The sequence below is a fragment of the Ceratosolen solmsi genome, unplaced genomic scaffold, assembly GCF_000503995.2.
Source record: "Ceratosolen solmsi marchali unplaced genomic scaffold, CerSol_1.0 scaffold14, whole genome shotgun sequence".
NCBI lineage: Eukaryota > Metazoa > Arthropoda > Insecta > Hymenoptera > Agaonidae > Ceratosolen > Ceratosolen solmsi.
Genome location: NW_011948420.1, coordinates 1,451,790 through 1,476,312, shown reverse-complemented (window position 1 = coordinate 1,476,312; position 24,523 = coordinate 1,451,790). Strand labels below are relative to the sequence as shown.

Sequence of the window (24,523 nt, the reverse complement as noted above, 5' to 3'; positions counted from 1 at the left end):
TTAAATGGTCCCTTAATATTTCTGTTTGCAGATGCACCACCGGTGCTTCTCTACTCCTTCATTGAGCAGACCCTACAACCCGGTCCCGCCGTTTCCCTAAAGTGCTCTGCTGCGGGCAATCCCACACCTCAGGTTTCCTGGGCTCTCGACGGCTTTCCTTTACTTACTGTTGGAAGGTATAATACGATCGTTCAACCATGCATGATATTTAATTTCAGTTTTATTCTTATAATGCTCAATTTGTTATCTCAAAACTAAAAATTTATATTTAAATCTAAATAAAAATGATAAACATATAAACAATGCGACATAAAAAAAGGAAATTAAATTTCGTTTCTTTTATGAATGATGTTTAAAAAGCTGTGCTGAAGAACGGAGATTATATACGTGTGAGGCAATTGATGAGGGGTATAGCAAATCAGTTTTATAAATCCTACACAATCAATGATAATATTTTAAAAATGACTTCTTCGTTAAACATCACATAGGATTAGTTTGACGGGGCTCGAGTAGATTTTTTCAATAAAGAAAAACAATTTGGTGGTGGCAGAAGCAGTGATGGCGATGGCCTCAGGAAAAGTACCACTAAGAATAATGTATTTTGCTCTACCAGAGCAAAATACTTAGATATGCCGTTGTCTGTATTGCAGGTATGTGATAGGTCAGTATGTGACAGTTCATGGAGATGTGATATCGCACGTAAACATTACTCGAGTAGTGGTGGAAGACGGCGGGGAGTATTCGTGTACGGCCGAAAATCGTGCGGGTAAGGTGACGCACGCAGCCAGACTTAACGTATACGGTAAGAAGAGAAATGTCAAAACAAGCTGTGTAGTCCTGATTTACTCTATTCTGATTTTATTTATATGCGCGTTCTGACGTCGTTAAACTTCGTTATTCGATAAAAGTCTCCAGTGCATATCCTCAGAATCTTGCTGGCCCTACATTGTATTTATACTGGTGACCACTAAAAACGTAGCTATTAGATACCTAATGATTAACTATCTTTTTCCCTTTTTTTAAACAAGAATGTAATGCAATATTATTGTGTAAATACGTTTGTATAGTTTGTATAGTTTTCTGTAGCGGTTCAAATGCTACGTTCTCTGAATCGAATGTAGCTATATATCCTTGTTAATTATTTTTACAAAATATGCTGTGTTAATATTTTTAAAAGTAAATGAAATATTTATTATTATTATATAATAGTTTCAGATTTCAAAAGATATAAGATGCATGGCTTAATTTTATTTATTAATAACAATAATCTTATCATTATAGAATGAATAGAATTAAATATCGTAGATTCCAAATAAATTCAATTACTATTGTTAAAAATATTTGAACAAAAAATTTTAAAAAAACCTCTGTTCGATTGCAATTTACTTATTTAAGAAATTAAAAAAAAAGAGTATCCAAAGCAATAGAGGCGCCTCATTTACACTCCATTTTAAAATATAAAAATTATTTTATAAACTTTTTAATTTTTTTCGAAATTTAAAGTATGTAATCATGTGACAATAAAAGTGATTAATATATATATATAAAACAGTCATATAAAGGAAAAATACTATGTTAATAGTTTTCTATATCAGTATTTTTTTAGTATGTATCGTTATTTGCTGAGTAAAATTTGCGCCAATTGGTGCATGTGTAAATTGACGCTAATATTAACAATTGTAGAACATGTAAAAAAGCTTATCGAAAGAATCTGAGCTATTGATCACTGGGAAATTCTGTAGAATAAATAATAATTTATTTATTTATATAATCTATAGTGGATTACGAGTATCAGAAGTTGAAATAAAAAAAATAAGTCTTGCGCATCTAAGGATTTCCCTGGGACATGCTCTGTAATATTCAGCACTTCAGAAAACAAAAACAGAATAGCTTGTGGTTTCTTAGGTTTGCCTTACATCCGCCTGATCCCAAAGGTGACCGCGGTGGCCGGGGAGACGTTGAGGCTAAAGTGTCCAGTCGCGGGCTATCCGATTGAGGAAATACGCTGGGAGCGAGGTGGTCGAGAGCTACCCGATGACTTGCGTCAGAAAGTTATGCCTGACGGCACCCTCATCGTTTCAAGCGTGCAGAAACAGGTGGACAGCGGTGCATATACATGCTGGGCTAAAAATAAGCAGGGTCACAGTGCCAGGCGCAGCGGCGAGGTCACCGTCATTGGTGAGAGACAGAACTGCCCCTAAGACCCCGTTTACTCGCATCCTTCTTTCTCTCCAATCTTTAGGTGACCAAGGGACAATTAGCAGCTTTATGCAGTGTGACTGTGGGGAGACCTGCGCGCTCCACGCATTCTCAATCGAAAAACTTTTCTTTTCTGACGTTCCAGTTCCTCCCAAAATTAGTCCGTTCACCGCCGATCATGATCTTCACCTCGGTGAGCGCACGACTCTCACATGCTCAGTGTCTCGGGGCGATCTACCGCTGACCATCTTCTGGCTGAAGGATGGACGTACGATGGGTCCTTCAGAACGCGTTACCGTCACCAGCGTCGACCAATTCAACAGCATATTGATGATCGAAAGCTTATCGCCCGATCACAACGGCAATTATTCCTGCGTCGCTCGTAATCTTGCCGCTGAGGTATCTCACACGCAGCGGCTCGTGGTTCATGGTAATCCTCCTCTAGGTCCAGAAAGTGCCCAACGGCCCGACCGCCCCTCTTTGTCTGTTTGTCTGTCTTTCACTCTCTCTCTCTCTCTCTCTCTCTCTCTCTCTCTCTCTCTCTCTCTATATATATATATATATATATATTAATTGAATTCTTTCTCTATCTATACGTCTGTGTGTGTTACGTGAGTGCCGGGGCGTGTGGTGCATCTTGGCTTCGGGTGGGTTATTAGCGATTCTCTCTGCATGCACAGCGATGAAGTCCGAGGACACAATACTCAATTGATTACGTAGACCGAGGAGAATAAACGCTCGAAAGAAGGTGAGTATTCTATTGGAGCTGTACATCGATTGAAGTGCAAAAATATGAATACATATGGATGGATGCATTGGCAGCGTTCTCTTGCATACGAGTGTGTTCTAGCTTGTGGGCGCGCGCGCGCATCTCTTTATGCGTGCGTGTGTGCGCGTGTATATATTATTACGATCGACGAGGGGCGGCGGTTATCCGTTCAAGGCTGGGTCAAAATTTCACCTTTACATTGCTACGTTATCATTCTTCTACCTCTAATGTACATATCTCTCTCTCTCTCTATCTCTCTCTGTCTATCTATCTATCTATCTATATATATATATATATATATATATATATATATATATACACCTTTTTCACTTTCTATATATGTATATATATATATATATATATATATATATATATATATATATATATATAAATAATTGTATTATACTGCTACTATTAAACTGTCCGATTTTGTTTTATACATACATATTATATATACATATACCTATATTAAATATTTATCATGCATAATGTATATAATAGGCGCGTGCCTTCGCAGGCGGCCGCCGATACATCAAGGCTGCTCGATTTGTAAATATGGAGCGCGAAGGGGAGTAAGGCAATCGAGCGAGCGGCCGCCTGGGGGAAGGCTCGGGCTCCTAGACCTGGTACGAGTCTCTTACGTTTTTGTGGTGCCATCTTTTTCTTGCTCTCATGTATGGTTCTCTCTTCTCTCTTGACCTTTTCCAGTACCTCCTATAATTGAGCCATTTAACTTCCAAGAGGGACTATCCGAGGGGATGCGGACGAGGACGGTGTGCGGGGTCGCGGCTGGCGATCCACCCCTTACCATATCCTGGTTGAAAGACAGCCAAAATCCATTTCCCCTGCCCACAAAACTTGCTTCCGTCGTAAACGTATCCCAACTCGATCCCTATTCAAGTCTACTTAGCATATCTAACCTAGCTGCCGAACACTCCGGTGACTACACCTGCGTCGCCGCGAACCCCGCTGCCGAGGTCAGGTACACGGCCAAGCTACAGGTAAAAGGTAACTAGTTCACGTCTGAACGACCAAAAAGCTTTCCTCACATAATATCATTACCATTACCGCATGTAAACCAATTCAATTATCAAAAATCAGGTGACAGTAGTCTCCCCCATTATTAATGCGTGTTTTCTTCGAGATTTTTAGACATGGCGGTCCTCAATTCTTACTTTTCCTTATCACAAATACGTATCTACGTCGTGATCGCGTTTGCAGATATTTTTTATTTTTGAGTTGATTATTATTTTGTTTATTTTAATTCTATGCTAACCTAGCTTGTATTATTTAAAATTAATGTCAGTACAACTGTAAAAAAAAAAACAAGACACTCAATCCAGTAGCTACAAGGGAGGAAATTTTTTATTAATATTTAACTTCCTTTCGGTTGAGAGAAGTGACAGTACGAATACTAATAACCTCAAAGTCCCTGACAACCATTGATCCAAAATCCAGAATTTCGTAAAATCCGTTTGAAAGCATTGTTCCATAACACACATACACGTTTACGTTGCTTTGGCTCTCTGGGAATGCGTCGGTATCTCGTCGACCCCGAAGGTTTGCTTGACTTGACCAAAAATAAAGGTAACAGAGTTGCACCATCCTTTAATGTACATCAACAGCCAAATTTTTTCTATTTTGCATGTATCATTCCAGTTTTCTACCTTTTTCACATTCACTCATCTACTAGAAGAATTAGTCCGTTTTTATAACCATGTAACTGGCTTTTTCTGGATATTCTTTCTCTTTTTAACTATCTGTCCATATATTTTATCGAGTGAATATTAACAATTAGTACGCTACATACTCAAACTAAGCATGCTTCTTAATTTTTATATTATTCTTATACAATCTGGCCTCGTAACAATGTGTCTCTCGTTCGCTCACCGACCCTTGACTGATGCTGCTGGACACGTTGGAAAGTCGAAAATTTTTCTTTCTTGAACGACCTCATGGATCTTTTTTTTTAACTTAATACTTCTATCTACATTAATTAGTTCTTTAAATTTTATCATATTTTTAATACTATTTATACATTAATAATCAGTTAGTCACTTTTTACTTTTTTATACGCTTGCCTAAATTTTTGCACAATACAATTTCATTCCTGTATATATTGATTTTATTTTTATTTATCTTACTATATTTATGAATTTATATGTTTTAAACAATTTCTAAGTGTTCATAATACCCTAATGAGCTATTTATAGACGTGGTATGAACGATAGAAAATACTTATACATTTTAATATGTAAAATAAATATTTAAGAGACTATTGCTAATACCACTGTCTGTAATCAAGTAATATTTTAAAAGTAGAATAATTTTTGATACTAACAAATTATAAATCAGAGTAAAACTTACTTTACTTTTTTTATATATTATAATATATATATAGTTTGTAGATAATCAAATAAAAAATCAGTCTAAATCAACTGATTTTGGCTTATCATTATAAAGTGAATTGCTAATCCCAATTGCCTTGAACTATTGGAAAACCTTGAACTTTAAAGGATCTATACTATTTTAGTTCTTCGGTCAAAATAAAACATGTATATTTAAATGCATTCTTCATGCGTGCACTTTATGTATATATCTCATTATACACAAACTACGCGGATACGTTTGCTTCGTATTTTTTCATTCTTATACTTTTTAATCTCCATCTGTTTTTTAGCTTTCTTTCTATATTCTGTTACTATTATCATGTGAAACATTTATTATTGAATTTCCAATTCACTAGTATTTCGCTTATGCAGAATTTTTATTTATCATTATAAATGTAGAACCTGTTAATCTGTATACTCCAAAAACCAAAATTTTATATTTTCAACACAAGATATTTATTAGGTATATTGATATACCATCGATTTATAGGTATACTATTAATTTTTACTTTTGTAAGAATTATAAAGAATTTTTTAAATTAGTAAAACCGAATCATCGGATTATCTTCACATACGTTCAATCGTACCCACATACTCATAACTTTTACTGTTATCCGAAATTATTTAAACGTATATGATTCCTAAAAGCAATTTATTTTATATTTAAAATTTGTATTAATTCCATTTAATATATATATACAATTACATATTCATATATATGGTTACATATCAGCACATACTATTTTTTATATGCACTGCGTAGTTTGACATATTTTAACATGTATATGGTTACATTTACGGTAATATTATAACAAGGTTACCAATATTGGTAATACCTAAAACATTATGCGACATTTGTGATAACACATACTTATTAAAAATAAAAGCTTCCTTTATCTTAGTTCTAAGAAAATATGAAATTTTTAAAATAGATATAAAACAAATATTTAAAATATTAAAATTCTATTCATATTTTTATAATACATTGATATTTAACAATAACGGATAAATATTTTTTATATAAGTTTTATGTAATAAAACTCAATTGAATTTTATTAAATAGTTAAATTTTGAACATTTTAATTTTTATATAGAAGTTTTTAAATATTAACCTAAATATTAACATTGTAATAAATTTGTAACCGAATCACTTTTATATCAGTAATACTTATAAAATTATAAAATTATAAAATTGAAAAGTATTGGAATTTAATGCATTGCAATATATAATTCAAAAATATTCGAATCATTAAGTAAAAGTTATAAATATTGGATGATTTATCTTTTTGTTTGATTTCGGTTTTTCTCATTTAAATATTTTATAATAAATAAGAACAATAATTGGATAAAATATTATTATAGTTATTTTATTATATTAACATATCTTAAAATTATTGATTTTTAAAAGTTATCAAATATTGTTTAAATTTGACAAAAATATTTGAAATTTATTGAGAAATTGCCTGTAGAAATCTTGTGTTCAATGGAAACTGAACTCTAAACCTGAAAGTCCTTACTACTAATGACGTTAATTTTTTCATTATAAATTTTTTAATCATTGAAAATTCACACACACATATATGCAAATATATATATAAACATACTATATACGATGATCGACTATATTCGTCCGTTATAAAATATTTTTATCCTTTATTATTTAAATTATTTATTTATTTTACATATGTTCATGTATATATATTATATTTCCATTGTTGTAATTTAAATTTAATATTCTGAATAGTATTAAATTATAAAAATTTAATTAATGAACTTATTCTAATGACTTATTTTATAAAGCATCATTGTTATATGAAATTTTGTATTTCAATTCTATTAAATTGTTTGCTATTCTCTGTATGTTCATATTTAAATATACTTAAGCATAAATTACGTTTGATAAAGTAACTGTTTTTTAAATTATAAAATATAAAATAGTCTTCGAAGCTTTCACATGTATTTTCTTTTTTTTCTCTTTTTTGCTTATTTCCATCTATTATATTTATCCAATCCTTAACAACGAGCGAAACAAGCAAAAACAAAAAATGGAGCTACAATGTAAAACAATCCGTGTATAGGAAAAAAATTGCACAAGTCAGAGCGGAACGGTGATATGAAATTTATTCACTTGGTAATTTCAGTGCCGCCTCGATGGATTGTCGAACCAAGTGATACAAGTGTCGAGCGAAATCGCCACGTGGCACTGCACTGCCAAGCTCAGGGTGTTCCAACGCCCAATATCGTGTGGAAAAAGGCAACTGGTATGACTTTGTAATTCATTAGACAGATGTGTGTCAATTCTTAATCCTTATAAAGCATTGTTGTATTTATATACAAAAGGAGGTAAGTCTGGCGAATACGAAGAACTGCGGGAACGACCCTATACTAAAATCCTGGGCAACGGCACATTGCTGCTGCAACACGTGAAGGAGGACAGGGAAGGTTTCTACTTGTGTCAAGCGAGTAATGGTATAGGCTCCGGCATTGGAAAAGTTGTTCAACTCAAAGTTAATTGTAAACTAAACTGTTATTTCAATCTCTCTTATTGTATGCGAAAATTAATATTAATTAAAGTATTTTATTCTATTAGCATCTCCATTTTTTGCCGCGCCCTCGCGCTTAGTAACTGTCAAGAAATCTGATACAGCTACTCTACATTGTGAAGTTCACGGGGACAAACCAGTGAGCGTAAGCTGGTTTAAAGGTGGTAAAGATGAAATGAATCCCTCAACGAATTATCGGTGAGTTACAGATATCCCCATATCGTACACTCTGTTTATACCAGTATTTCACGATTATTACAGAGTAACGGTAAAACAAGAGTCTACCCCCGATGGTGTCGTCGCCCAACTCCAAATATCCTCAGCCGAAGCCTCTGATAGTGGGGCTTATTTCTGCCAAGCAAGCAATCTTTACGGAAGGGACCAGCAACTCGTTCAACTACTCGTACAAGGTTCGCTTCCATTTTTCTTTCGGTATACAATCTTACGAATAACTAATTTATCTATTTTATGCTCTACACTTCTTGCTTTATTCGGTTAGGGAATGGTAAAACGAAACACTATTTACACATGGTAGGATTGTTTATGTATTATGGAAATGAATTAAGTTTTTATATGAAATAAAAACAACTCGTCTTATGTAAAACTTCCATGATTCTGAAGCTTTCTTAAATATAATTTTATATCATGTCATAAAATAATTCATTTCTATAATTATTTTAATAATTTTGAGTATTTAAATGTCAGGCAAATACTATCCTTAGTAGAGCATACACTATATATATAGTAATTCGATAAACAATCAATCAAATAGTTGTTCATTCAACATTAAAGTTCAGAAATTCTTGCACACGCAACTACACAAACATTTATAGTCACGACCATAATCAACGTCGTTCTTGTTCTCATACGTATATTTACATAAGTGATATTAGGTACTTGGTTATCGCGAGCATCAAACTTGATTTTAACGTGGATGTTCTTGTTGCAAAGAGCCACCAATGGCACCGGGCAATCTTGAAACGGCAATGGTCGCTAGCCGAAGCATAAACATCAAGTGGCAGCATAAGTCCCAGGATACGAGCGAGGTGAGTAAGTACATACTCCAGTATAAGGAGGGTGATGGTATGTGGCAGCAACAGGAACTTAGTGGCCCTCCCCTACCTTACGCTGCACTTGTCGACGAACTCAAACCCGCGACGAGATATACGATCAGGGTAATAGCCGAGGGCCCAGCCGGACGTTCGGCACCCTCGAGTGAGCTTGTGGTGAAAACCGAGCCCCAAAGGCCTGCAGGTCCGCCCCTCAATCTTGCTGCACGCGCCCTCTCATCTACGGAAATTCTTGTCACTTGGCTCCCACCTCTGCCGGAGCTCAGACATGGTGATGTTGAGGGATTCAATGTTGGCTACAGGGAAACTGGGTCGGTTAGCTTTTCGAGGTGGGCGCGTCCTTCCGTGCATTGAAAAATAACGAGCGCACATTTTATTCACTAAAGCAATATGTGAACTTCAAGATAATTTTATAAAATATTTAAAAATATCTTTATAAGTGATATATTCACGATATAAAATGTTATGTACTCAACGTTTTATTAAACATTCAAAGCAAGCACATTATTTAAAATATATTTATATGATGCAATTTTCGATATCTATAATCCCCTACACACACGCGCGCGCGCATATACACGTGTTGTCTCTCTCTCTCTCTCTCTCTCTCTCTCTCTCTATCTATCTATCTATCTATCTATCTATCTATCTATCTATATATATATATATATATATATATATATGTATATACATATACAGCAAAGTAATTTAATAACGTATTTATTCGATACATTTAATAAAAATAATAATTTAACAAAAATAGTTCAATTCACAATTTCAGGCATTTACATAGATAATGTAATTATTTATATTCAATCATCGGACAATCAAATAATGAAGCCATCAACAAAGGCGAATGGATATTAGTCTTATCTCGGACGGTCCATATTCTTTTTTCATTCCCGTTTCAAATTGTTATATAAATCAAATTTGTTCTGCGTAGCTCTTTAAAAATTTCAAAATCATGTATATAAAAGTAAATTCCTGAAGCCACTAAGTTTTGGGGTAGATAATTAAGTGATGTACTTGGACATTCGAGCGAGAAATGTCGCGGCGCTCAATAAAAATTGCACGGGAGGCGCGCTAGTAGCATGGGGTACGAAATTGCTAAAGAACTCTATTACAGCTCGGCAAACCCGTCGTTTAATTTCACTTCGGTATCGGGTGATGGTGATGAAGGTGGGGCGGAGCAGCGACTCACAGGTTTACGTCCATATACGCGCTACACCCTCATCGTGCAAGCCTATAATCAGGTGGGCTCTGGTCCACTCTCTGATCTTCTCACCACCCAAACTCTTGAAGACGGTATGTTGTTTTGGTCTTACTTCTTCTATATATTTTTTTTTGTTTTTAATCTTATCGATACCCTCTTTTCTGTAGTCCCGGGAATGGCACCGGAAGATGTGAGATGCGCTGCCCTGACGTCTGAATCGCTACAAATATCATGGCAACCACCGCCTACTAGCCACACTAACGGTATTATACAAGGCTACAAACTTCATTACGAACCGATTCTTGAGGAGGCTTGGCCGAGTATCGATGAAATGGAGGTACAGATTTTGCTTTGATAGACTTTTAAAATTACGATTATATACTAATATATATTAAGATATATTAATTAATAAACTATAATATAATAAACTATAATATAATAAATATATAATATAATAAACTAATATATATTAATAATATATATTAAGATTACTATACACACGCTCAATAATTCAAACTAATATGCACTTACAACCCTCAACTTATTAAATGACCAATCTATAAATTTTAGATTTATAAATTATTTTATAAATTACTAGACTACAAACTAAAGCAGACGACAAGAAATAATGTAATTCAAATAATTTATTGTATTATTTTATAGATTTTATGAGGGTATAAAAATTGTATTCTAATTAATGAAATAATCTCGTCTTCGCAAGATATTTTTATACCGTACTTAGTCATATGTAAAATGAATATTTTCATTAACCAGATATTCTATTTAGTTATTTTTATGAAATAAACACAAACATAATATAATATAAAACATTCATTTTTGCAACAAACTAATAATAATAACATATAGTAAATTATTAATATAATTATTTTTCTTACATATATTTAATTATAAATATACTTTATACATTTAAAGGCATACAAAGGTAAGTTATATTCAACATTCAATTTATAAAATTGATTATTATTACAATTATTATTATGATGTTAAAAAGAAAATATAAGATTTTATTTCTACGCTACATATTTTTTAATATTAAAATAATTCAATTAAAATGTATACACTTTAATATTAGCAAATTAAATTGTTCGAAACTGTTTGATTTCCTGGCTCGAACTGCCAATGTTTCGATAGCTTTATAATAATTGCAGCCTGCCATAGCAAATGCTTGGGAAGGACTTAAGTGGAAGGACTTTATTTGAATACAGTGTGTGCTTCTTTGATAAATATGGTTTATTATGATTCATTTACAATTAGATTATTGATGTGTTGGATTTATCCTAGGGAAAGGTGTATTCTATGTTCAATCACGAAGATGCAGTTGCTTGGAACTGCTCCCGTGGTGAATAGTTTATCTACACGAGATGCTCCGTGATGATGATGATGTTGATTTTGTAAGAATCAAGAACCGAGTATGCACATTTAGTGTTAGGGAGTGTGTCTTACGCTATGTAATAATAGTCTTGCTAATCTTCTAAGGATTAGTAATTATGTGCACGCTCATGGATTAGGGAGTATGTATTGTATCGTCTGACGTTTTCTTGATATGAAGGAGATAGCGTCAACACCTATTATTTACGGCACTGGAGAATTGACCCGTCTTCCTTCTATCGTGGCTTTACTTAAACAGCACCTCTGGCTTCTTGGCGTCCCCACCAAGCGAGAGCTTCTGTCTAGCATGATGTCCCCACCATAGAGTGTCTCTGTCAACGGCGTTCCACTTAAAGATAGCGTGGAGTCTTCTTGGCGTCACCACCAAGAGAGCGCCTCTGTCAATGGTGTCTCCACTAAGATAGAGCGTTTTGCTCTGAATGACTAGCACGTGGCTGAAGTGCATGGCTGACTAGCCTTCATGGGTGAATAGCATAACTGACTCCGTCAATGAATGAAAATCTACTAATGCGCCTCGTGGTGCGCTTGTCTTTAATATCCACGCTGCAGATTTGTTAGCTGACAACAATGGAGCCAATCATGGCGCTAGAAATAATGAGTGCGATTGTGGTGCGAGAAACAATGGAGGTGATTGTGCACTTGTACCATTTCGGATACACTGGCTTTTCCGAACCTCCAATAATTGTTGGAGGTTTCTCTTAAAAATTATGATAATTGAATCATTTCCCCGAAATTATAACTGTTGAGGTTTTTTCCTTGGAATTATAGCCAGTGGGATTTCCCCAGATATTATAACATTCGAGATATTCTCTGAATCTCACACATTCCACCCGCCATCAGCAATTTCTGGAGCAAAATTCCTTTTGGTTGGGGATTGGTAGCACTGCCAATTTATGTATGGCTCTTACCATGGTGGTCGAGGCTGTTTTAGCGTGACTACTCTAGTCAGCCCATCCTTGCTAGAATGTATATTGATTATTTGAGCGAGGGCCCACTTGCAAGATGGGAACTGCTCATCGGTGAAAAGTACCAACGAGCCAATCTTAATATCATTCCGTGGATAATGCTATTTGGAAATTGATTGATGCAGTTGTAAATAGTGAGCAGACCATTGTGACCGGAGTTGTTATACACGCTATTGTAGGAATTGCCAGCGAGACAATTCTGACATTGACAATCCCTTGAGAGATGGTTCTGGAATAGTTGTGAGCGAACTTCCTACGAGGAAATGTCGTAGGGTTAGTACTGAAACATCTTCCGGGTCGATACTCGGGTCCAAAAGTCTGGAGTTGAGGATTGCCTCGATTTGAGCTAGCAAGGTGGTAAACTTTTCAAGAGTGAGCAAGGTCTCTCTAATAGTGCGTCTCAGGTAGTGTTTTATAGATTTCACCACAGCTTCCCACTTGCCTCTCATGTAAGGCGTTGCGAGTGGGTTGAATTCCCATTTATTATTGACTTATGAGAGCATATTTACTATCTGTTGATGTTCAATGGTGCCTTGATCGAATATTCTTTTGAGCGCTGCATCAGCCCGCATGAAGATTTTTACCACAATATGAATGTAATGTGTTTGCAATTCCTCTATGAGCTGTGTATCGGCTGTATGCAGATATGACAAATGGGTTATGTAGTCACTGACCACTTCGATATGTGCTGCAGATGTAAATAAATACGCAAATCCATGCTTATGAGTTTTCGCTCATCACCCCTTCCAGATTTTTATGGTTAAGAGACTGGCATAATCAACTTCGGTATGAGTAAACGGTCGTGATGTCATTACTCTCGAAACTGCTAATTGTCACATCAGTTGCAAGCACGAATTCTCTTTTGTCGTGCGCAAACAATGCATTGCAGTATGTGTTTTTTTATAGGGAATCTCCCAGCGAAAATCAAATATTGCTGGTATATGTGCGCCAACGTAAGTCGTGTTCCGCCGTGGAGAGTACATTAGTGTGCTTGGACAATGACGAGAGCTGAGAAGTATGAGTATCGTGGGAGGGGCCAGGTGCTTGTATGCTGCCAGTCTACTGAATGCAAGATTATCTTAAAGAAGAGCCTTGATGTTAAGAACTCTTAATTCTTGAGAAGAGATGTATGCTGATTGAGTTGCCTTTATCCAGAAGATCCTTGGCTTCTCCAAGGTTTTTGTGTATATCTGGATAGTATAGAATCTCATTGTTTTTTCTAAATCGTGCGATAAAAATGATACAGAGTGCTGTCGTTTGCAACAATTTTTTGAGAGATGAGTATCTGTGGATTATGTCCCATTGATATTGCGTCTTGGGTTAGATATTGTGGTTAATAGTACGCCGTTATGGCATACTTCCTGTTCACATTGTTTTACGTTTTTAATGTTGGCTGGATTGTCTATGACTCTGATAATTTCATCCATAGTGGATATTCTTGAAGCTGTGATGTATTCATGCCTCGTGATGCGCAATTTGCTGGTTTTGATGTAATAAGAACATATCTCCAATGAACATCTGGAGTAAGGTCTGCTACTTTTCCTTTAATTGGGTTTAAGTTGGAGAAGACTCGATTGAAACATGATTGGATTGTTAAAGGTTTGTTATCATAACAGACTGTTAGCAGTTCCCAAGCCGAAGCAAAGGATTAGTTTGTCAGTGGGAGTCCAGAAATTACCTGTGCTGCTGTACCTTGCATTGCGGCGCGGAGGTAATACAGTTTTTTAAATTCGCTAATGATATCGTTATCAATAACCAATGTCTTGAAGATCACGAAACTCATACCAGTCTTCTTGCTTTCCTGGACACTTGGGAAGAGGTGTTTTTGGGAATTGGGTCGCTTGTACCTGTGCCTTGGTTGAGGGGACTTTTCTCTTGTTCTCGAATGCCTGGCAACGCTTAGTGATGATTTTTCACGTCGTTTTGTATTATGCGAATTCCTCTTCATAGGCATTCTTCACAAAATAGGCGTGAGTAGCATGATCAGCTGGCCATGTTGCGTCTAAGTATGCATGATCTTTGATGAAGGCCTCGTACAGTTCCTCGACGTGTGAAAATGCATCTGAAATTTCGTCTACTGAGATGTCGCACTGTAATGACTTATGTTCCTCAGCCAGGTTCCTCATTCATGCAATGCGAGACCATTGAGTTTTTGCCTTCATCTCAATGTTGATGTTCTTAATGGTGAGTTACTACACATAGAAGTGGAAGGTCGTAAATCTCTGTATGCTGCTTAGTGTAGTGTCACGTATTGCACAGTTTCTCGAAGTTGCATATGTGCAGGTTACTGGTGAGATCACTGCCTTCCACTATGATCCGACTCGAAGGACCAAATTTTTTACACTATGAAGGTGATTGTGCACTTGTATCATTTCAGATGTACCGGTTATTTCCGAACCTCCAACGACCGTTGAATCATTTCCACAAAATGATAACTGTTGAGATTTTTCCCCTGAAATTATAGCTGTTGGAATTTTCCCAGAAATTATAACATTCGAGAGATTCTCTGAATCTTGAATATAAACAAAACAATAATAAAATTATTCTTAGTATATTATTACATTATATAAAACATCCATATCATTGAGTAAATATTTTTCATTATATAAATGTATATGCAATTATGATAACATTAGACAATAAATTCAATAAAATAGGAAATATTATATTTGCTTTTTAAAAAATGGCAAAATGTATTTTGAACACTTAAAAAAGACCTAAAAATGTTTTTAAGGTGCGTAAAACAAGTGCTCTAACGACAGTACTTACGGGACTACGAAAGTACACGAATTACAGCATACAAGTGATAGCATTCACGAGGGTCGGCGATGGAGTACCAACGCGAGCCACTTATTGTCATACTGAAGAGGACGGTACGATCGAATCTATAATCTATTTTCAGTACACAATATAAAAAAAAAGAAAGAATCTAGTGATTGAATCGATTTGCTTTGTCAAATAGTGCCGGGCAGCCCAGCAGACATAAAAGTTGTGGTGAGCTCGCCGAAAGCACTATTTATCTCTTGGCTACCTCCTGTCGAGCCCAATGGCGTCATAACCAAGTACAATTTATATACGAGGTTGGTTTTTTTCTTCCATTCAGCCAAAATAAACTTAACCGCTCAGCTCTTGTTATTTATTTCCTGTTTCAATGTTATCAACAGTATAAAGTGCATGAACTTAACAGCAAAATTTGAAGCGACTATTGCTCTCTTAATTATCGGCAAATATAACTATAAATTGAACCAGTATGGGAAAAAAGGGGGAAAAAAGGGGGAAAAAAGGGGGAAAAATCTGTGCTCTATAATTCACCTCCATCGCTTTGCTGTTGAATTTACTTTTCAGAGTTGTAGACGGGAGAGAAGAGCTCAACCACGGCAAAAGAACGCTACCTACTGGTGATACGTATTTTGAAGCCACGGGACTTCAACAGCACGTTGAATACCAATTTTGGGTGACAGCCAGTACGCGAGTTGGCGAAGGCCAGAACTCGAAGGTCGCCGCTCAGGTGCCGACGAACCGTGTACCTGCACGTATAACATCTTTCGGAGACCAAGTGGTGCACCCTTGGCGAGGCTCAGTTACTTTGAGTTGCAATGCCGTCGGTGAGCCCACAAGTCGCGAATGGTACAAATCGAATCTCGATCAGGTGCGCACCGATTCCAGTAGAAATATTCAGATACTACAGACGGGGGAGATTGTATTTTCGAACCTGCAACCTCAAGATGCCGGTAATTACACATGCCAGGTCGAGAATTCTCAGGGTAGCGACAGACTTCATTACACTCTCGTCGTTCAAGGTAAAGCTTGTATTTGTATTCAAGGTCAGATAAACTGCGAAGTTAATATATCATAGTAAAAAAATTAATAGAAAGTCAAATTATGATTATAATTGGGTGTTAATTTATTAGAGTTTCTTCCAATTTTTGTTTCTGCACCTTCTATTTTAGTTAGAGATGTTTATGATAGACAAAAGTTGAATTCACATAAAATGCTCATATTTACTGTTGTCTTGGCTATGCATAAAAGTGCTGTGATGTATTTATATTTAAAAAGCTACAATTATCTTACATATTCAAATTTTCAGTGTAATAAAAATACAATGCATGAATCCAAATATAAATTTTGAATAAAAAATAAATTATAAGAGAAAAGCAGATCGAAGCATACTTATACGATAATATTGTATAATATTCGACACTTGATTTTCGTTGAATTTCAGTACCGCCTAGTGCACCTGTGCTCTACATCTCGAGTTCGACCTCAAATAGCATATTGTTGCATTGGAAGACTGGTTATAATGGAGGTGCATCGCTCACTAAATACACACTGCATTATCGTACCGCTCATGGTACTTTGGAGGAAATGCAACTTTCTCGACGCGCTACAAGTCACGAGCTTAAAGTACTCTCTTCTTAATTTTTACTTAGGCCCTTTATAAATATAACTTTTTAATAACTTTTCATTTTTCATTCAAAGCCACTATCGATATGAATTATCTGAACGGATATTCGATTGAAACTTAATTAAACGGATAATTTCTTGCAGTTATCAAGTACAAATCAGTTTTTTTTTGACAAAATTGGCATATAAAGTTTTAAAAGTTATGTCATACGCAAATAAAATTTTTATTTCGTTTTGAACTATAATTAATAACAATGTTGTTTATTTTAAAATTGAGCAACTCATATATCATTTTATATAAAATTAATTGGTAATATTTTTATATGAATATATATTTCAAAATTATTGTATACATACAATATAAAATAAGTTTATCTCTGTAATATGTATAAAATAATATATTATTAGATAAAGATTTTACTAGTCATCATGGACAATATTATATTATATTGTATATAATGCATTCTAATTTGTGAATATAATAATTGATGATTATTTAATTATTCTTATTATCGTAAAACCTCTCTCTCTCTCTCTCTCTATATATATATATATATATATATATGTGTGTGTATGTGTGTGTGTGTATGTATATTTATAGATATACTTGGTTATTTTATATAACATTAATTAAATCAAATTCCAGATATTACTTCTCATTTATGTCACTTTATGACAGTTCATATTTAATTATTTAAAATACTTTAAATTTTATTAATTTCGTTATGTTCTATTATGTGTATATTGTTATTGTCAAAATTACTTTCCAATACAAATTTTCATATTAAATATTTCGATAAATTAAGTTCAATAATTTATTTAATGAATTGAGAAATAATTTTTTTAGTAAAACAAAACCAAGAAATTATTTTCAAATTTGATTAAAAATTTTTCATCGTTAAAATGCATCATTGGCATTATTTTGTCACTATAATTTTAAATAATATGAAATAATAACTTTAGAGAGCTAGTAGTCAATGCTAGTGTAAATGTTCTTTTTTACATCTTTATAGAAATTTTATCCAGATGTTTCAAAATCTAATATCGGTATTCGGTAATATTTAATTTCGAAATTAAAAATAACATAAATGAAAAGAAATCACAATTAGATGTAGATCGAAACTCAATAGAAGAATCGATGAAGCGCGTCTGAATTCTAAACTTAATTCTGGTAAGAACTGTAAGAAGGGTAATGAAAAAGACTCTCACTTAGGGTCTGCTTTGCGGCAACACCTATCAATTGTATCTGAGTGCACACAATAAAATCGGGAGCAGTCCGGCTTCGCCTGTGCTTTCGGTAAGGACGCAAGGGCAGCCCCCAGGTATCCCTCCGGCGGCAGCCTTTCTCTCGCCAAACTCGACGTCCCTCGTCCTGAAACTGAGTGCCTGGCCTGATAATGGCTGTTCGATTTTGTATTTCGTCATCCAATACCGACCAATAAATGAATTTCACTGGACTCTAGTCTCGAACAACGTGAAAATGCAGCGACGCTTCGTCGTCACAAATCTCGCTTCAAGTTCTGTTTATCAACTTAAAGTTGAGGCCTACAACATCGCTGGAAATAACCAAGCTGAATTCACTTTTGTTACCCTTACGAAAGAAGGCGGTAAGTCAATAAATAAAATTCTATTGTCGCATTCCCATTTTTAGTATTTTCAACAAGATTAACATGTTCGTAAATACGGCTCTTAGCACCACCAGCAGAGCTATCGGAACGTGGTACTGGTTATCCAGTAGCTTTCTATGCTGATCTAAAAATTATGCTACCGTTGATGGTAGCTCTGAGTGCCCTTTTGCTGGCAGCTGCGATGATTGCCACCCGTTGGCGGAATAGTGAGTTGGTTTGTTTACGATAGACCGTTTACTCTTACTGTTTTCCCATCAGCTCACAATACCTCGCCCCTTTTGATTCAAATTCCATCCGTAAATTTTACTTGAGATCACTGCAGGCTAATGTTATTATAGGGTACACAACTGATCGCGTCCAACGCCCGATAAAGGAGTCTCAGGAGAATCAGCAAAATGCGGAAACCCAACGTGAGCGTTATTATGCGACGATTCACAAGGTTGCTCTCCAGACTAATGCCGGGGCACCCGACAAGATTCCAGGTGAATGTCGCGTTATGGGGCGGGCCACCGTGGCTCGTTTGTGCCCATCGAGGCCGATTTAAAAGGTAGGCAATGCCTCTGATGGCTTACAGAGACGGCGGAGGATATCTCTCCGTACGCTACGTTCCAGCTGTCGGAAGCCGCCGGGGCCGGCCTGGGCGCCTTAGCTGGATTGGGCGGTCTGACAAGCGCAGGGGAAGTTCCCGGGAGTGGTCTTCATCCCAACAACACCCTATTACACAGCTTTATGTATCACGAGCACGCAATGACGGAGGGCTGCGCAAGTCCACCACCTGCAACGACGGTGAGTATGACGGTCCCCTTCCTTCTCTAATTCAGTGGCAACGCCCAAACTCATTCATTAGCCCTGTCTCTCCCTCTCTGCTTCAGCAGACTCTGAAGAGCGTGTCATCGCGTCGGCGTCAGCAGAGGAAGCAGCACCAGCAGCAGCATCAGGGCAACGTCGAGAGCGACGAGAGCGAATCTGATGCAGATCAGTTAACGAGCTCGCGCACAGAGTCCTCGAACCAGCTAGATGCCGGCAAGCTCAAACACAGTGAGTGTTTTCACTATTACCGCATACGAACTCGATTCAGCCAACAAGCTTTCCGCCCATAGGAGTCTAAGAAGCTGTCCTGTATTTTACGGAACCATATTATCTTGCGACCTCAATTTCTTTCATAATCTTATCTTGATAACTCTCGTAGACGACATACATTACTCAAAAACCAACGCAAATATTTGTTTTTATTTGTACGCATTTTATATAATACATCTTACGATAATGACAGCAGTTACAAATAAATAAAATATACGCTCTAGCTTGTTTTTCAAAATTTTAATTTTCCAATCAGTTTTTAACATAACTAAAAGCTTTTTACGAATTTTTGTATTGATATGTGTCAAGAAGCTCTATCTTTTCTTTCTTTCTTTTTATTAACGTGAATCGTTCTTTAGAATCATTAGAATTATTCATTGATAATAAAGTAACGAATAAAAAATTTACTAATTTTTAATCTAATTACTATAGTTCGAGCGGTTTCGGACTTCATGTATCATGGTACATCAAGCACTTCTTCGGACATTTCACCAATGTCCGAACAAAAATCACTACCACGACGTGGTCGTTCAAGGTAAGTATCTAAAATAGTCTGCTTGAATTGCTCGGAATTCGTCGTAAATTCGTGACTCTAGGCTTTTGTTAAATTTCACTATTAAATTTTTCTATAATGATCAATTTGAGACACGAATGTACTCGTAATTTCGAACTTTATTTGCAAAATCTACAACTGATATATGCCTTTATCCTTTTGGATCTCGTGTAGCGTAAGGCCGGAGTGTACCAATACAAAACTTCGACATTTAATATATGCAGATAATCTATAAATATCGTAATATATCGGGAGAAAGGCTATGATAATGATGAAATGTGAATCGGGATTCAAAAGGTTAATATAAAAGAGGCTCAGATGCGCGGCGCTTAACAAACACGATTAAAGAAATAGAAAATAATCAAAACAAGTTTCTTTTAAATGAAACAATTTACTTATTCGTGAAAGACTTCCGAAGCGTGAGCAGCTCTTGAAAGTGCAAATTAAGGAAGTCAGAGTGCTCTCGCCTCGGTGGTCCGTTTACACAAGACTAATGTCCCGTTGATGCGCCTCCCGAGAAGATGGCACGTGCCCAGCAGGAGCTCCTTACGTACGATATTGCCACCAGTGTCGGTGGCAGAAACCGCCTTTGGCGGCCAATCCCAAACTTCTTCGGAGCAGCGTCCTCATCAGGAGATGAGCGAGGCCGAGTGCGATGTCGACTCCTTGAAGAAGCTCAAGCTGGGACTACGAAGCTCCCTGTGGTCACGACCGACTGGTCAACAGGGTAATCCTTCGTCGGATTACTCCATTGCCGTTTAGCTCGCGCCCGGCCCCCGGCTTAGCTCGGCCGTGACGCCCGGGCAAATCGAGCACCCAAAATACTTACGTCAGTCAAGACGCTGACACAGTTATAGTCAACACTCTTGCGCAAGAAATGTTATGTACATAGGTGGCGAACTCAAGGGTGTCCAATAACCAAGTCCGCGCTTTCTGACCTCGGGATAATGTATCTCACTCATGCTTGCACATTCTTTCCTTTTCTATGGCACGTTATTAATATGATAATACCCTATTTTTTCTCCTTACGTATCCAATGCTGATTATTTTGAGATTAATTAACTAACGTTAATTCCGAAATTAATTTCCGTTACTACATCTGTATTAGTCCTGTCTCTCTAATACACTTAACTCATTTCTTTCTACCCTAATCATCACCCACACAATGTATGGGCATTCAATGCAAGTATCTCGAGATCACGAGTATTTATATAATCTGACGCGGGGAATACGTGAGCAGTCGTGAGGTGATGGTGTTATATGATTTGATGGCTGATGATGCGAAAACGGCACTTAAGGAGTGTGAAAGAATGTTAATACGAAATAATAAACGAGGAAGAGCTAGAGTCGAAAAAATAAAACGAATCAAACGATCATTAGTAGATTTCTATTGTCTTATACATATAAATATATAAATAATATGGCTGTTGATAATACTATTATTATTATTATTATTTTTATTATTATTATTAATAATTATTGATATTATAAAAAATTATTGCTACAATTACCATTATTATATTATTGGTATTTTATAATAAAAGTCTGTACAAAATGAAAAATGAACGATTGACATAATTGTATGCCTGTACAATGTATGACAGCGCTTATTTTATTCTAGCCATAGTCAAACATCACTGATCATTCATTGGATATCCTCCTAGTTGTTATATATTACTTATATGGAGTTTCCTGAAAAATAGATAATGAAAAAGAAATAAAACAAACAGATTTAACAATGTCATGTGCACAGTCATACATAATTGAAAGCGATACCCAGGGTGCATGAACTGTGCCAATGAGCACACTCTCATTTAATACATGCATCATCTATTATATATATTTATTTATAGATCATTTTTCGAGACTTATTCGCGTCAATTGAACTCATTTTTTTTGTATGAAACGAATAAAAAAATCAAAAGATATTATATGTATATATATATATATATATATATATATATAATACAAAGTCGCGTTCTAGACAATGTTGTTTCTCTATAAGACTATTACAAGTGCCAAAGATTTGACCCAAGGACTAATCACTCTTAAAATCGTTTTTATGGTAAAAAAATCCTCATTTTATGTCTGGTTTCTATCATAAAGAATAAGATCTTTTATTTTTAAAAACGATGCTTTCAGCAGCACTCGTCTTAAATTTTACATAAATCATATAAATAGTAGTTTTACATTTGAATGGTAAATTTTTCATATTATGACAAATTATAAGTAAATGCAACGATCAGTCGCTTATACAAAATGTCCGTAAAAGTTGGGTCTTGTTAAAGCAAAACGAAAATAAAAAAAATGAACGCTTGAGCATAACTCGCTTAAACCCCAAAAATCGACTATTTTCAAATTCTCATTCTATTACATATCTTGTACTAACCTATAAAAGTAAGGAAAGACCATTCCGATGTCTTTTAATATACAAAAAAAAAACGAACTGAGACTAATCTACCAAATTTTTATTACCGATTCACTAGTTGAAAATAACTTTGATAATCAACCAAAGGAATTAATATTTAATTATGTAAGTATTTAAAGTTTAGGTAAAAATAAATCCTTAGTCAATATTTCAATCGCTAAGACTTTTTTCATTAAAATCTTTTATACCTTGTAATCCTAGTTTTTATAATATTAGTATTTTATAATACTAGTTTTTGGAGTGATTAACCTCTTGGATATTACTTTTCGAAGGCTGAAAATACGTATGACCGTAAACATCAACCTTGTCCGTTTCATGTTATGTGACAGACAATTAAAAGTCGATCAACATGACTTATTTCTAACAAGACAAGGTCGCTTTACGATTTTAGACGACCAGTAGAATTACTATATCTAATGTTCGAATTCGAAATTAGGAAACGCGTAATTAGAAAAAATGTTAGTACTCTCCAAAATGAATGTTTTAAGACGATATGGCGTTTCCAAGTATTATATATCGAACACAGTCAATTAAATAAATTGACATCGTTTAAAACCAACTACTTGTAGCAACAAGTTTATTCACATTGTCTTTCCTCTTATCCTTGTTTCGCCTATATATTTTTTTATCTTAAAAAAATAAGGATTATTATTTATTATTTAAAATATTTAAATGTAATATTATTAAAAAAATTAAGGATATTATTAATTTATTAATTTATTTCACAAAGTACAAACTATGAGCATGGACTCATTTGATGCGCCTGATCATTGTGTACGAGAATATGTATCCAAAAATAGAGTTTAGAGAAGATAAAAAGAAGACATAGAAAGAATAAGACTACGAAAGAAAATGAGAGTGGAAAAAATATATACTTTTAGTAGCCAGTCAACTCAGCAAACGTTGAATCCAAATCGTCGCAGATATATTTATATTTTTCTTTTTCCTTACGAAGTCGCTCTGCAATATAAACAAATATTCAAATCCATACTATCATACTAATATATATGAAATACTTCTTAAACTCGAATTTTCTCACCTTCCCTTAAATCAAGTTCCGTTAAATAAGATTTTACAGATTTTTCCGCAAATGTCGCTCGTTTTTCAGTTTCGTTCAATCTAGTTTTCAAATTTTTTAGTTGTCCTTTAAATTCTTCGACACGTTGATTTGCCTAAATAAAAATAAAAAAAAAAATATAAAAATAAATATTCTAACTCACAATTACGATACTACCATGAACAAAATTTCGTACATCCATACCTTTTCTTCCGAGACTTCCAATGATTTAAGAATATTCCCAACTATAAAAAGTTTATCCTCTTTTTCACTTATTTTACTAGAATAAATCATGAATTACGTTACAACTAAAAAATATTTTATGACATACAAGTAGTAAAATATTTTAAATGAATTACTTAAATCAACGGATCAATTTACTATAGAAAAGTTATTTACTATATTAATTAAAGGACTTTGATAACCAACAAATTTTTGTAATTTAACATACGACTCAGTGCTTTTCATTCTTTCCTCCACAGTCTCAAGTTCATCCTCAACTAGAGCCAGCTGCCTAGATATTTTTTCAGACTTCGTATCAGCATCTTCAGCCTCGACTCGTGCCTCCTGCAATTGTGCTGTTAGGTAATCCATTCTTTCCTCGTCCAGCTTACTGCGATTCTCTAGGACCCTACAAATTCTGCGCGCGCAACGCCCCCACAAAATGTAAGTGACGTTGTCTCTCCATAAAAAGTTAGTGGATAATTAGAGAATAGGAAAAAATAAAAAAAAACAGAGGGGAGTGCACAACCTTTTTGCATCCTCAGCCGTATGGAGTGCTTGCGCGAGTTTCGTTTGGGCAATTGTTCGACGC

The 24,523-nt window shown here is 35.2% G+C and overlaps 2 protein-coding genes across 2 annotated transcripts in view; one reads left to right on the top strand and one right to left on the bottom strand.

Annotated features, from left to right (window-relative positions):
* The window catches only part of Dscam2 (Down syndrome cell adhesion molecule 2), a 35,791-nt gene extending 14,487 nt beyond the window's left edge, over window positions 1–21,304 (top strand). The window contains exons 7-28 of the mRNA XM_011497936.1: window positions 32–176; window positions 651–802; window positions 1,906–2,178; window positions 2,345–2,629; window positions 7,500–7,619; window positions 7,699–7,872; window positions 7,949–8,099; window positions 8,163–8,311; window positions 8,853–9,282; window positions 10,098–10,276; window positions 10,352–10,521; window positions 15,294–15,432; window positions 15,522–15,639; window positions 15,905–16,359; window positions 16,782–16,963; window positions 18,177–18,570; window positions 18,657–18,797; window positions 18,930–19,073; window positions 19,166–19,377; window positions 19,467–19,629; window positions 20,104–20,206; window positions 20,746–21,304. Coding sequence (XP_011496238.1) covers window positions 32–176; window positions 651–802; window positions 1,906–2,178; window positions 2,345–2,629; window positions 7,500–7,619; window positions 7,699–7,872; window positions 7,949–8,099; window positions 8,163–8,311; window positions 8,853–9,282; window positions 10,098–10,276; window positions 10,352–10,521; window positions 15,294–15,432; window positions 15,522–15,639; window positions 15,905–16,359; window positions 16,782–16,963; window positions 18,177–18,570; window positions 18,657–18,797; window positions 18,930–19,073; window positions 19,166–19,377; window positions 19,467–19,629; window positions 20,104–20,206; window positions 20,746–20,986 — 4,520 coding nt within the window. The 3' untranslated portion in view covers window positions 20,987–21,304. The remainder of the gene's footprint in view (window positions 1–31; window positions 177–650; window positions 803–1,905; window positions 2,179–2,344; window positions 2,630–7,499; window positions 7,620–7,698; window positions 7,873–7,948; window positions 8,100–8,162; window positions 8,312–8,852; window positions 9,283–10,097; window positions 10,277–10,351; window positions 10,522–15,293; window positions 15,433–15,521; window positions 15,640–15,904; window positions 16,360–16,781; window positions 16,964–18,176; window positions 18,571–18,656; window positions 18,798–18,929; window positions 19,074–19,165; window positions 19,378–19,466; window positions 19,630–20,103; window positions 20,207–20,745) is intronic.
* A 2,113-nt stretch (window positions 21,305–23,417) lies between these two features.
* LOC105360915 (tropomyosin-2) overlaps window positions 23,418–24,523 on the bottom strand; it is a 1,530-nt gene continuing 424 nt past the window's right edge. The window contains 5 exon segments of the mRNA XM_011497933.1: window positions 23,418–23,612; window positions 23,692–23,824; window positions 23,914–23,989; window positions 24,161–24,349; window positions 24,461–24,523. The exon segment at window positions 24,461–24,523 is cut by the window's right edge and continues 15 nt beyond it. Of these exon segments, the coding sequence (XP_011496235.1) occupies window positions 23,530–23,612; window positions 23,692–23,824; window positions 23,914–23,989; window positions 24,161–24,349; window positions 24,461–24,523 (544 nt within the window). The 3' untranslated portion in view covers window positions 23,418–23,529.